Source organism: Nothoprocta perdicaria, unplaced genomic scaffold (genome assembly GCF_003342845.1).
Source record: "Nothoprocta perdicaria isolate Ctin4 unplaced genomic scaffold, notPer1 scaffold_51, whole genome shotgun sequence".
NCBI classification, from domain to species: Eukaryota; Metazoa; Chordata; class Aves; order Tinamiformes; family Tinamidae; genus Nothoprocta; species Nothoprocta perdicaria.
Window position 1 is genome coordinate 4306609 of NW_020455766.1, and position 13800 is coordinate 4320408.

The window sequence follows — 13800 nt, forward strand, 5'->3', positions numbered from 1 at the left end:
ACTTGTGGGGTGTCTTTTGTTTGAAAAATGAGTTTTTCATTTGCTCTCTATCAACCAAAAGCTGCCTTTTCCAACCATTCTTTTTCCTGCACTGTGAGTAAACTTATAAATTAGCTGTTTGCATGGCTGCAGAGGCAGCAGCAGGCTCCCCAAGGCTGCCCCTTGCCATGCTCCATGGAGCTGGTTAACACAGTGCATGTTGGCTGCTCGGCTCCTCTCCAGGCTTAGCAGAGGGGCTGGGTGACACTGCAGGGACCTCAGTGTCTCAGTGCCACCCACCCAAACCGAGCCCAACGGCAGGTGCAGAATTGCCCAGAGCAGGAATCACTGAGAGCCTGGTGGGAACGGGCCCTTTGGGTGCAGGAACGGTGTGCACGCGTGCAGGGACGAGCACATGGTTACAGCATCACGGACAAACTGCACGACAGACAGACAGACACACGCGCTGTGCTGGGCTTTGCCCTCCGCTCTGCCCCACATCGAGCACACGTCTGGGGAGAGGCTTCAGCCAGCGGGTTTTGCAGCCAAACATGCGCACTGCTTTCCTGCTGCTTTCTCCAGTTTCACCCATTAATTCTCCAGGCGAGTGTCTGCAATTTCCTGAGCGCCTCTCTGCCGCCTTGGCTCGCAGCCACCAATGTCCCCAGCAGCGATGGGGAGGCAGCGAAGCCAAGTTGAAGCCCTTCAGAGAAAAAGGCAGGAGCTCCTGGCTCGTTACTCAAGAGAAACCCTCTCTTTGGGACACGCTTGCCCTGTTGGTCTGGAGGGTCTTGGAGCTCCTCACACTGGGGCAAATCCCACCTGGAAGCCGGGGTGGCCTCAGGGGTGCGCTCAGCACCTCGACGGCCCCTCCTGGCCTGGCAGGTGAGAGGAGCCCGTCGCCCTTATCCTCTGCTGCACCATGATGGGGAAGGAGGCTGCTGGAGCCAGAGAAATGCCGGCAATTTGGAAGTGCACTGAAATCAAGGCTCAGATGGCAAAAAATTGTTTGTCATTGATACTAATGGAACCAAGACATGAACATCACTTTGCTGCATCTCAGAGCACACTAGAGATACAATAATCTCGTCGTTAGCTGAAACATGAGGAAACTTACAGAAGCAGAACTAAGTTTTAGCTGCTTGAAAAGGTGCTTTTTCAGATTAACTGACTGCAGGAGCACAATTCCAACTTTTCTCAAAGCTTCATTTTGCAGTAGTAAAAGTCTTTAGCAGATGGAGTTAATGGGGCTTGGATTTTAGATCAGCAATGCCAAGATCACACCGAGTGAACTAGGTGGGTGGCCTAAATGGTGGATGTTTAAAGAGGGGTTCCTCTCTTCTTCTCCCAAACTATGGTTTCAGTCCCCTCCAAAGCGGCAGGGGATCTCCTTCTAAGGAGCACATCCAGACAAGCTGAACTGTCCTGCTTAGTCTAATGAAAGTCAAGTGCTGAATCGAAAGGAATGAAGTTGTAGCCAGGAACGCTCTGTGGATGACTGGATCCTGGGCAGGATGGAGGAGGCAGGAGAGCCCAGGGCTTCCTGCTGGGATGCACCTGGGCAGAGCAGTCACCTCGCAGGAAGGCCTGGCCGGAGCTCACGGTGAGACGGGCGCTGCTCACACCAGGGCAGAACGGGGCTGCAGAGGGCAGCGATCACCGCCCGGGCTGCCACTGCGGCGGGGGAAGCTTCACCCCTTCCTGCTCTTCCCATTTACTAAAGGAGAAACGGAGCTCCCAACCCGAGCAGCGGGATGGGAGATTCCCCCCGACGTGTGGCAGGCAGCCGGGTACCTGCAGCCCTAGCCGCCTTGCAGCGACCGCGCGGCCTTCGACTGCCCTGTGCCTGGCAGGGCCTTGTGGGGCTGCCCCACGGCTCGGGGGCTCCAGCGCAGCGCGGCGCTCACGGGGGCTCTCTCTGCGAGCCGGCAGCGCGGGCACGGCGAAGCCGGGCAGGGAGGGCCAGCGCACTGTACTTACTTGCGAGAATGACCATGTCCATCCCCCAGAATATACTCATAATCCAGCCAACCATCACGATTGCTGTGAGGATCTGAATGAGGGCCGCGGCGATGTTCAGCCAGAAGACACAGCACATGTGCCTGTCGGGGAGGTCGGTCCGGGCGCCGCACAGCACGGTGAAGGCTGATACAAACGTCCCTATGGAGAGAGCAGCAAGAAAACACCCAGTGAAAGTGGTGGCTTTGTGCCAGGTGCCTTCTTTTAGATCCGCTTTTCCTAGCAACTTGTCCAGCTCCCACTGCAAAGCCGGGCAACTCTCCACAGGAGGCAGGCACAGAGAGCAGGACGCGCCGAGGCCTCTGTGCGCAGACACCCGAGGTGGAATCGGAGCCTGCAGACCCCAAGGGCCGCCCGGCTCCCCGTGCTGCACGGCACACGCGGCACGAGGGGTCCCATGAGCACGAGGACCCCCCACACCAGCAACTGTTCATTCACTGCAGACGGCCGCCGCGGGCCTTTCTGCCGCCTCCTGAGGCCCTCTCCAAGATGAGGAGCATATTTACTCCACAATGGAGTACAGAATTAAAGGAAAAAATCCTAGAGAGAATTAATGAGAACATTAGCAACCCTGCAAAGCTGCACATCCCTGATACATCTCCATGAAATAAACAGTCTGTTACTATTCACAGATATCGCTCTAGAAAGAGCACAGGCACAAAGCAGGGTGCTAATGAGGTGCTGCGGCTTCACAGCTTGCCGTGGGCAAAGGAATGAGCCTTGGTTCTGATAGACACAAAAGCGTTGTTGAACACGGGGACCAAAGCGAGTCCCTCCATCGGGCTGAAGGTGGGGAGGGGACAATCAAGTCGCATAGGGAAGGGTGAGGGAGAGTGGGAAATACCACCTTGCTGGTGGCTGCAGGGCACAGGCCACCCATCACGCTCCCCATGGCTGCCTCCCCATCAGCGCTCCCAGCCAGCAAGCAGTAACTCCAGGCACGGCCGGCTACAGCCTATTTTTAATCTCCCCATCTTCTCGCCGCCTTCAAACCCAGCACCTTCCTAACGCTCCCCCAGCTCCCGGAGCACCGGGTCTCCTCCCGCCACTGCCGGGGCCGATTCCAGCCTCCCACGAGGTGCGGGTGGGCGAGCGCTGCCGGAGCGGCCCAGCAGGGGCACAGCCAGGGAGCCCATCGTTCCCTGGGAATCAATGTCCGTGCTCATCATGAAAATGAAAATTGTTCCATCTCACCCTACCTTTATTCCTCACAGTACAGAAAGGTCGTAAGGAGCAAAAACTCTTAAGACACAACTTCACATCCTTCCAGTGAAGCTTCTGAGGGTTTTACATCATTAGAGTGAGGTGCAGAATTAGCTAATTAATCTTAGCTCATTAATCCTCTAAAAATCACAGTGACTCAACTAGCCCCATTCAAAGGGTAATACAGCAAGTAAAAAAGTTAAGTGTTCACATCCAGCTGGAGAACTGATACTGAGACTAGGATTATAGTTTGCATTCTCGGCTTCCAGTTACATGTTCAGGCCACTTTCCTGCTTATGGAAGTCCATATAATTAGTTAATGTTGAGTTAATGACTGAGCACTGCAGTCACCACATGATGGGATGCCTCAAGGTATGGGTGAGAAGCATCTATCTCCTGCTTTTACAAGACAGCCTCTCCCGGACACAGCTGCAGGAATGAGGTCAACTGTGGAACCTGGCCAGTGTAACACAGAGGACCTGGCTCATGAGTAAACTCTGGCTGCACCTTCCCACAAAGGGCATGCGGGAAGCGCCCAGTCACTCCCAGTGAGGTGCAAAATGCAGGATGTGGAGCCAGTGGCCAACCTAGTGCTTCCCATGGACTACCAGACTGCCAGAGCTTCGCAACAGAAAGCTTCTCTGCTCCAAGGAAATTGTGCCTGATGAGCTGCCCTGTTGCAGGTGGAGGAAAGGCAGAAAGCAAAATGACCATAATGAGGGCAGCTCAAATTACCTTAATGAGGACAGGTGGTAGTGGTGGTTACCTCTACACAGACATGAAGAGGAAGCCAAGAAGCCTCAGAGACATTTGCAGAGGGCTTCCTTTAGCTCCTGGGAGTAAATAAAAAAGCAGGATGGTGGCTCTTTGCTTCCAGAGGTAAGAGTGGAATGATGTTGTGACCTAGGATCTGGGCAGAGCTGCAGGTAAGTGCAGGCAAAGATGGGAGGAAGAGGGTAGGGGAGCTTGGGGTGTTTTGGGGAGTGCTGAAGGATGTAGGGTGGGTGCTGGGAGAAGCAATTAGTGCAATATTGTGGGAATGAGGAATAACTTTGTGGCTTTTTCTTGTGTCAGTGATGTACTGTGTGTGGGGATATCTCGTGTGCTTTTTGAGTTTTGAAGGTAACACATGTATTAGCTGTTATTGAACAGGGTTGGGGGGTACATAAGGTGTGTTATGTGGCTATGTGAAAATTCATGCAGTGTGCTTGTGTGAGCTACCAAAACCCTGGAGAAAGGGTATTAAGGACTGCACTTGTTTCCTTGGTATTGCAGTGCCTAGGTTATCCACTGGTTCATTTATCTGCGGGTCTTGTGTGACCTGAATTCCTTGTTAAACTCCAATTTGAGCTATAAAGACCTATGTTTGTAGTTGTGGCAGCCTCTTCTAGTCCTTGGTATCAATTAAAATGCTAAACTATAGCCCTCTGGGTTATGATGAGGGGGAAAAAGAGCTACCAAAATGAGCTCAGAAATGGTCTACAGCAGCGTCTCTTAATGCATACGCCATCCCCGCGGCTCAGGCAGGGTGGTGCTGCTTCGCTGCAGAGAAGATGCTGTTACCAACACAATAAAATGAAATTGCTCAGCGTTAGGGCTGGGCGCCTCTCGGCAGGAGTATCTGCTGCTCTGCTTGAGCAGGCAGGCACAAAGCAAAGCCTGGGGCAGCCGTGAGGCCGGGCGAGTGCCTGCCTCCAATCTCCACCCTGCAGGAGCTCGTTAGGAATTAGGCTGCATCCAAGACAAGCTGCCCGCGCAGGTGTAGTACCTGAGCCTGCTTAGATAAGCACGCTTCTTACTGCCGCAATCCTAGAGGAAAAATGTAGCTCGGGAACACATTTGATGTGCTGTTTGTGTGCAAACTATGGTGCCTTTTGCAGCTTGCAAGTGCAGAGGCTCATGCCAACCATCTCTACCATGTCCCAGGCACCCCCAGCTCTTTTTTTCTTTTCTTTTTCCTATGGACCCCCCTAAGAACTCTAATTGCTCTTGACGTGTCCTCATGTGTTCATAAAATGTGTGCACTTCCATGTGCACGTAAAACAGCACTGCCTTTGCATGGAAAACTAGTTTCTTAATATTTTGGGAAATATTCTGAGGGGGGGGGGGAAATGGAACCTTTCATCACAAGCTTCCAAATACTGACCGCAGAAAACCTTCGCAAATCTCAGGACGAAAATATACAACAGGAACCTTAAATGATTAGAGGAGGACTGCATGAAGAGCAAGCGATTTACTACAGCTTTAGTCATACACCAAGCCATCAGCATCATTTCTCTGCTGCAGTCTGGTAGTGTTTTCAACCCTTGAAAGCCACCGTCCCTAACCAGTTAGATCATGGTACAATTGGTCCCACTGCCAGATGTTTTGTAATCATTTTGTGAGGTTTCTCCAATCTGCTCCTGCATGACAACCTATGGCTTAATTCTGTTGACTTGATGCTTAAAATTAAGCATGTCCTTGAAGTACTTCAGGTTTGGAGTGCTCTTGCTGAGCTGCGAGGTGCAGCCCTGGCTGTGTGATAGTGTTCAGGGTGGCAGAGCAGAATTGTCGGCTTCTTCCAGAACTCTGCTAGTGAGTTTTCCTGCTGCTGTTCCTGCCTAATACCCAAACCAATTCCCTTGCCCCTGCCCCTCTCCTTAAAGAGCTACAACGGGTATTTTGTGCCATGCTTTCCAACAGTTTGAACAGCTGGGAAGAATGTATAATTTCCTGAAAGGAAAGAAAAAGCTTTATTATGCGGGAGCTTAGAAGGTGGAAATGGAAAAGGTTTAGCAGCTTTTCCCCTTTTGCTCCCCCTGCCAGGGATGCAGGAGCATCAGCCCGTGTGCCTGCCAAGTTCCCCTGGTCTGAGGGGGCTTTCCCTCTCACCCAGCGGGAGGCCAGCATCCAAGTGACAGAAACCAAGGACAGGGAACAATTTTTTTCTTCTAAATCATCTCACTTTCAGACTACAATCTTAATTCACAAGCACCTCCAGAAATTAGTTTTTGCCTCCTGTTTTCTTCTTGTATATGTAGAAATAACTTCATTTTATGCTGCTGAAATAATTTGGATGTGGCTTTTCAGATTTGTATCTAGACAGGGCTTCTCTTTACTTCAGAGCAGCCATGAAAGTTGGAGATGAAGAAACTTTTGGGTGTTCTGGCACTTCCAGCTCCTACAGGGCTCTGGAAATAGGAGCTATGTAACTCTGGAAAATAAGAAAAATGCAATGAGTTCTCCAAAGCTTTCAAAAGGCTCCAGCCATTTACACAGTGATGGATCATCTGTGGTAGGGAAAGCTTTCCAGTTGCACAAAGCAGAAGGCAGAGCAGTGTGGCAGGCCAACCTCAACTTCTTTCCTGGTTTCCTCAACCCCAGTATGAGGGTTCAAAATATTACTGCTCAAAATTAGTAGTTTACTGTGTGAAGCCAGAGCAAAAGCTCCTCCCCTGTGACCTTGTCACAGGTTAGACAAGGACTGGTGGTGCTCATGAAAGGCTGCTCTGGTTCAGCAGAAGGAAAGCAGCAGGCTAAGGGTAAAGGGCCATCTCTGCTGCTCCCTCCCAGTTAGCCACACAGGCACAGCTTAAGATGAGGTCTATGGTGATGTTGTCTCCTCTTTTGTCTTTTAGATTGCTGTCTTGCAATTTAGCCTCTTGAAGCTACCCAGCCACGTTGGCTCTGTTGCAGAGGAATGGATTAACTACTTCCAAGATGCAGTGAGCAGTGCCTCTGAGCTTGCTCTGATACCCTGGGGTCCTTAACTGTGAAGACAAATTATGTTAATTAGGGACTACCTAAGCATAAGACAAAATTAATCTCATTAGGAAGTTAGATGGGGCAATTAGACTTTTCTTACAGACTAAGATAGCTGAAATGGAGTGCACTGGTCTTCAAAATCACTGCAAAATAGAAATCACATTTTAAATAATAGTGTAAAATGAAACTGTGACACATGTTCGGAGATCTGAAGTGAACAAAAAGGAGATGAACAAAAAGACACTTTTTCAGTCAGCATTCCAGACTGAAGTGTCTAGACGCAACAGAGATGTAGTGGGGAGCTGCCAGGACTGCAGCCTGTACCACAGAGGTGGAGCATCGAGTACCATCTGGGAGACCAGAACTTAGTCCTGGCTTTGCCGCAGGCTGGGCAACTAGTTCTGAATCTGTAGTTCTGTTCTGGTGAAAACATGTTAATGCCATTGCTTTTGTTATGTAGATGCTTTTCTTTTTAGATGGCCCCTATCCCAGGCAACTTGCTCTTTCATACACCTAACAGTGAGACTCTTGATCTCTGCTGTGCTACTCTAAGGCATCTAAAGACCAGTTCTCCCTTTTATCGGACACTTTTCACAAGAGCATTATTCTTTAGGTGATAGATAATGTCCACCACAAACCTGCTGTTTTGATTACATTGTGTATGAAATATTTAGGAAACAATGCTTCATACTGTAAGTTTGACTCTAATTCCTTTCTGTTGCCTACCCGGTAGCCACTTTAACTGCAGATGTCTAAACTTTTCCCAAACTAACATCCAAACATATTCAATTCTGCATTACAGTAGGGTGAGATGAGGAAGCCAAGGGACCCTGCAGGCAACCAAGCCACACGCTGGCTGTTGGGATGGGTGAACCTGTGTGGGCGAGGTGCCCAGTCCATGTGCAGGACCTACAGCTTGACCCTGAAGGGAAATGCAAGGAGGGCATCTGGAGTGCGTTCCCTTTTGGCTCCTGCAGTGAGGCCCCCAGGACACCCCAAGCAGCCCAGCAGAAGTCAGTCTTTGGCAGCCAGGTATAACCTTTGTGGGACCTTATACCTGCTGCTGCCCCAATGGAAGCAGTGTGAACAGAGCGGCCTGGAGCCACCCGCGACTTCACAGGCTCTGCTAGTATCAGCACCAGCCAAGATAAGGGAGTTCAGCCCTGTATAAACCCAGCTAGAGCAGCCTCCTAAAAGGAAGATTGGCTGTTAGGTTTGAGAATATGCAGGCTAAAGCCCTGCATCTGTATTAGCAGGTGTTTTATCAGCACTCTCTGATATTCTGGTCTTGAGCAACCGGCTCTATTTCAGAGGAAGAGGTGGCTAGATGACCTCCAGAGGTCCCTTCCAACCTTGGCTACTCTGTATTTCATGACTTTATGCTAGTTTTGGCTGATAAATAGAAATTGAATAATGGAACACCTTGGAGGAACTCTCAAATCTTTTGAGCCTTTGTTGTTTTACATGTGTGTGTATATATATATATATACACACACACACTTGATGATGTCTGATTAATATCTTTCTCTGTCCTCATCTCAGCTTATTTAGAGATCAAAAAATAATTCTTTTTCCAAGGAAGCCATTTAAAACTATCTTGGTTTCTTTTCTCAGAGCCATGTCCTCTTGCCACTGCATCACTGGCAGCTCTTGAATGCAGGGCGATTCATGTTTTTTGATTCATTTTGAAGAGCTATTCTGTCTTCTAAACATCAGTTATGCTGATGTTACAGTGCCCCTACACTCACAGGGAGGAGTGCACTAGAGCACAAAACACATGAGGGATCATGCTGTGCTATGTGAAGGATGATACCTATTTACATTCAACACTGCCCCTTTTATTGTACATAGTCATATCAAAACACTCAGATGACTTCTCACGAGTGTTATTTTAAAAGAAATATATGCACTTGGGCAAGATTTCTAGCTCTCTTTCCATTTCTGCAATGACTGGTCAGTCTCTTCTGCGGAGGGAAACAACAAGCCTTAATGGAGCAGGTCAGAAACACAGATGACAACCCTGTTGTGTTCAGGAGCCAGATTGTCCCCACATAGGGCCTCTTGACCAGCCACAATGCATCTAGAAAGGCCTGGGCCTTGGCAGAGCTAGGTAAGCGTGTTTGTGTGATCTTAACATGTTGACTTGTCTGTTTGATGCCTATCAAATAGACTAATTCTTCTGAATGCCCTCAGCACGCCATTGTCTCTAGGAATTCTTGTCTTTCCAATTTGCATGAAATTGTACCTGATTTACCCTTATTTCCACTATTTGCTTGATAAAATATTTTCCAGTACGAACCATTCAGCTACAGGCATTACATAAAAATGCATATACACTTGCTGTAGATGATGACAACACAGAGTAAACTCCAAACATTTCAATCTAGCAGGCAATTATTCTCAGTGAAATATGGAAAGCAATACCTTTATTATACAGCAATTCATGGACACCATTCTTCAGAGGTTAAGGAATATTTATATGAGGTGAGATGTACTAGGGAAAATTACTTTATATTGATAGCTTAAAAGTTACCAGTGTTTCAGGCGGTCTGTAGCTCCTTTCTGCACTCCTCTGTACAACCCTGCTTATCGCAAGGTTGGGACATTGCTGAAATGGTTTTGCTTTCCTGCGCAAGACTCCTAGAAGCAGCCTAAATGTTAAAAGGGTGAAGCTGAAATGAGATTCAGATTTTTAAAGTTTTTCTTTATCTGGCTGAGAATCTACCACATTGGGATAGGAGACCAACCCTGAAAGCCAGTATTGCTGGTGTAACACAAGAATTGCCTGGTGCCTGTTTCTGTCCTTCTCTACTGTTTTGTTGACAATCGGACTTCACTACAGTCCTCTCTCATCCAGCTTCCCACTGTGGTTTCTGAGGCAGGGCATCACTTAGTGGAGCGCTCCCTTTCCCCAGGGAAAGGGAGTTTACAGTTGTGCACCAGCCAGGGCTGCCTGTGCCTCCTTATTCAGGCAGCATGTGAACCCCAGAGATGTCCATCTGCCTCAAAGAGCTTGTCCTGCTGCTCTTGAATACTCGACCCTGTCCTGCTCTTGCCTTATCTTCCTGGGGCAGGTTCTGCACCTTGCCTCTCAAGTGCTTGTTGGGCAGCTTGGAGGACTCGGTACTGTCTGAACCTCAGGTGCTCCGCTCAGCTGGAGCTTGGAGTGAACAGGGAAGAAGGCAGGGGAAGAACTCTCCTCACGCAGGCAGGCTGGGTGCCCAGGGGCCATGCTTCTTGAAACGGAAGGCTCAGCTCGGGGACTATCCATCTAGCCTTTATTCACTCCTCTGTTGTTGCCCTTTTCCTATTGTCAAAAAAGAATATATCTATATTGGTCCCAGACTCATCTCTGACAAATTCACCGACTGCTTCAGAGTTACACTGGGGATTAATTTGCCTCATCAGGTCAGACTTGATCTGGGCAGTAATTCAGAAGTGCAAAGACCAGAAAGACAGTGCCTTTAAATAACAGCAACAGGCTACAGCAAATAGATTACACGCCTGCTGCTCCGTGTGAGGATGAAAGTCCAGGCATGAATGCAAGCAGAGACAGGCATCCATGTGAATGGAGCTTACACAAAACTGTTCCTATAAGCATGCATCATTAAATACATGTACAGGGAGCCCACTCCAGCCCTCTTCTAGCTTTTTAACTGGTTTGCAGAGCTCTACTGGGAACAGATTATGCTCAGTGTGGTAGTCAGTGTCACTCTCCTTGCTCTAGCTGAGCAGGACCACAGTGCTCAATGAACCTGGCAGGTTCCCCAGGCTTGCTTTGTGGCCAGAAATTATGCAGCTGGGAGACGAGCTGTCTGCTTCCTGTAACCTTGCAGTGTCTTCTAGCTGTCTATTGTCTGAGACCTGTTGCTGTCATGGGTTAATTGTATTTGCATTCAGTCTAGATGAAACTAAGGCATGAGCTACACCTTTACCTCAACTGCTGGAAAAGACCTGCTGCATCTCTGTTGTCTGAAAAGGTGTTGTCGCCACCTTTTCCTGTTGCACACAGGCACAGACAGACCCTCTGCAGTTCCCCTCCCTCACTTTCTGTTCTTCTAGGTCGACTTTCCCATTTGCAAGCCCTTAAGTGCCATCTCCATCTCCCTTCTCCAGCTTCTGACATGTCTTGCCTAGCCTTTCTGCTATCTCTGCTTTAACATCCTCTTGTCTCAAACTGAAGATTTCTTACCCATTTAGCTATCTGCAGCTCTAACAATGGAGATAAAATGACAAAAGGCTACACTTGCTCCTGTCACAATCAGTGAGTGGTGGCAGAAAGGTAACTTTCACTCACAGAAACTGTGGAAAGCCTGTGCTTTCTCCATGCTTAAAGTGTCAGGTACTGTGTGCTGTCTGAAAGAGGACCACTGTTATATTGCTACATATCCTAATATTCTCCTCCTACACAGAATTTCTCTTTTATACCAAATCCTACAAGTGTCTGTTTCTACTATTATTATAGCATGCATTTAAGCATTAAATTGCTTCACATTTCTAGCTATGATAATTCATTTTTCTTTTGTTTTGGTGATAAGAATGTATAATTTTGTGTTCTATCATATTTCACAAAAAATCTAGTACAGTATCATACAAAAGCAACAATCTGACACATTAGAGCTATTCTGCTATCTTTTATTGTGCCTGCAATGAAGAAATAAGCAAGTATTTTTAGCTTACCGTGCCGTGTAGAATAAGCTGATAGCAGAAGCCTGTAATTGTCATTCAAAGGAACATTTGTTTAACCAGATGCAGTCATGAAAAACTACCTGAAATTTCATAATTAGTATTTTCTAGCACAAAATGCCTGTTCTGTGCAAAAATACAGAGATGTCGGTGCAATGAGGACTACATTGCAAAGCAGCTTCATATTACCATGCTTCCCCTGGAGAAAGATTAAGCTGAAGAGCACCTTGAGCCATAGAGCCATTCATAGTCAATGGCACGACTCTATTTTGATGCAAGAGTGATTAGGACAATGTAAAATATCTAAGCAGAAGACGCTGCTGTAGGATCCCAAGTTGCTACATCATGTATTGCATGAATAAAGGCAGTAGAAAGCTGGCAGAAAGGACAGCAGGGGCAAAGGGAAACTTAGGGTCAGGATCAAGCTTCTTCTGTTAACTGTTTCCGAGGATCATGTTGGTCATAGTTCCCATCCGAGAGGGGAGGGGGAAAAAAATTACTTGCCCTGGGGAGGAGCTTAACTTCTGCCCATGAAGATACTGGGTGCTGCTGTCTGGAAGCTGAGTAAAGTTGGAATAAGGGGCTGGCCTGCAGTTGGCTTATGCATTGTAGGTGGAGTAAGCAGCCTAATTAGAGGTCCCTTGTGAATCATGCAAGCACAGAGCATGCTTGAGGCTGCAGAGCTTCCATAGCAGTTCCCATTCTTTTTCCATACAAGAAACCAGAGACAACTCTGTGCTCTTTAGAAATGTCTTGTTTCCCTCTGGCACATGCTCTTTTTCTCCAATACTGCTAGAAGGTCAGTGTTTTGAGGATGTTCTGGAGAAGGCAGGGAGCTCCAAGTGTAGGACCCAAAACTGCTCTCTTCCTGCAAAGATAGAGCTGATAAAACTCTGCAGAGGATGAATCTCTGTTTTTGCCCTTGGGCTCCTGCAGGCAAACATAAGCTGCCATCAGGATTATGTGGACTCTTGGCAGAATGTGTGGAACTGGAATGACACGGTGGGGACACGGCCAAGTGCTTGGCACAAGACCTGCCAGACCTTGCGTGCTTCGGCCAAGAGGCCGTATGGAGGTTGGCAGGACGTCCCAGCCTGCAGCGTGGGCTGGTACTGTCGGTGCACACAGAATCAGCGCTTCTTTCTGTTGCTCTTGCAAAGAGAGACCAGATGTGGGGAGAGTTGAGAGTGAGGAGAGGACTGGACAAAGTAAACTAGTGTTATCCACTCTCATCACCACTAATTAAACTACACTGATCAAAATACACATGGGAGGAAGGCCCAAAAGGTTTTTAGAATATAGGAATGCAATTCTAAATTGTGGGTTAGAGGCTTGCACACACTATCATAAGGAAGAAAGTAAAAGGAGGAGGTGGCACATCTGTTCGCTGTACAAATTGGTCTGTCCAGCTCTATGGGCAAGTTTGGTCTTTTTGCTATCTGAGTGACAAATGACACAGCACAGGCAAAGCCTGCACTATGCCCGTGATGCATGGATAGCATCATATCTCTACGCTTGAGATTAAAGCAAGGAGAGTCTATAGGGAAAGTGCCTTTTATTTTTCAAGTTGGTGAAGATTAACAGCTGAGCCAAACTACTCAGCAGGGGAGAGAACACGAACATAGTTCTTATCCTTCTCAAACGTCTGGCTTCAAACTATTTATAATGCTTTGGTATTTCTTAACATATGCAAATAACTGCAGATATTCTTCCACTCGTTTGGTTTTGAACATACTGTCACTTTTCTCTTAACTTACATGCTGACCAAGAGTAGCACATATTCTAGTGTTCATCTTTAGGATTTCAAAAAAAATAACGATACCTCAGGGTGTTTGTGTAAATATGTAGGTTAGTGTTCCCCTGCTGCACACAAGGGAGGCAGAGAAGTTAAAATGCAGACTTTAATAAGACATTTAAGTGCTTAAATCCCACTGAAATCAAGGAATTCCAGCCTAAATGCCTGAGGCCGTAGGGAAACAGCTGTATGGAAAGCATAAAATTCTAGCTTTCCTAATTTAGCCTCACTACTTCCTGAGGCTCCTTGCAATAAAGAAAGTGAATATATAGGCTAGGATTAGGAGCTTCCTCATGTGAACGATGTACCAGAAGATGAGGATACCACAGGATATAAAGCAAGCCATGTTTGAATAGTCTCTTTCCTATGTTAAC

At 47.7% G+C, this 13800-nt stretch overlaps 1 protein-coding gene across 1 annotated transcript in view; it reads right to left on the reverse strand.

Annotated features, from left to right (window-relative positions):
* The window catches only part of STUM (stum, mechanosensory transduction mediator homolog), a 31212-nt gene that overhangs the window by 4748 nt on the left and 12664 nt on the right, over positions 1–13800 (reverse strand). Inside the window, exon 2 of the mRNA XM_026048123.1 lies at positions 1960–2139. Within this exon, the coding sequence (XP_025903908.1) occupies positions 1960–2139 (180 nt within the window). The remainder of the gene's footprint in view (positions 1–1959; positions 2140–13800) is intronic.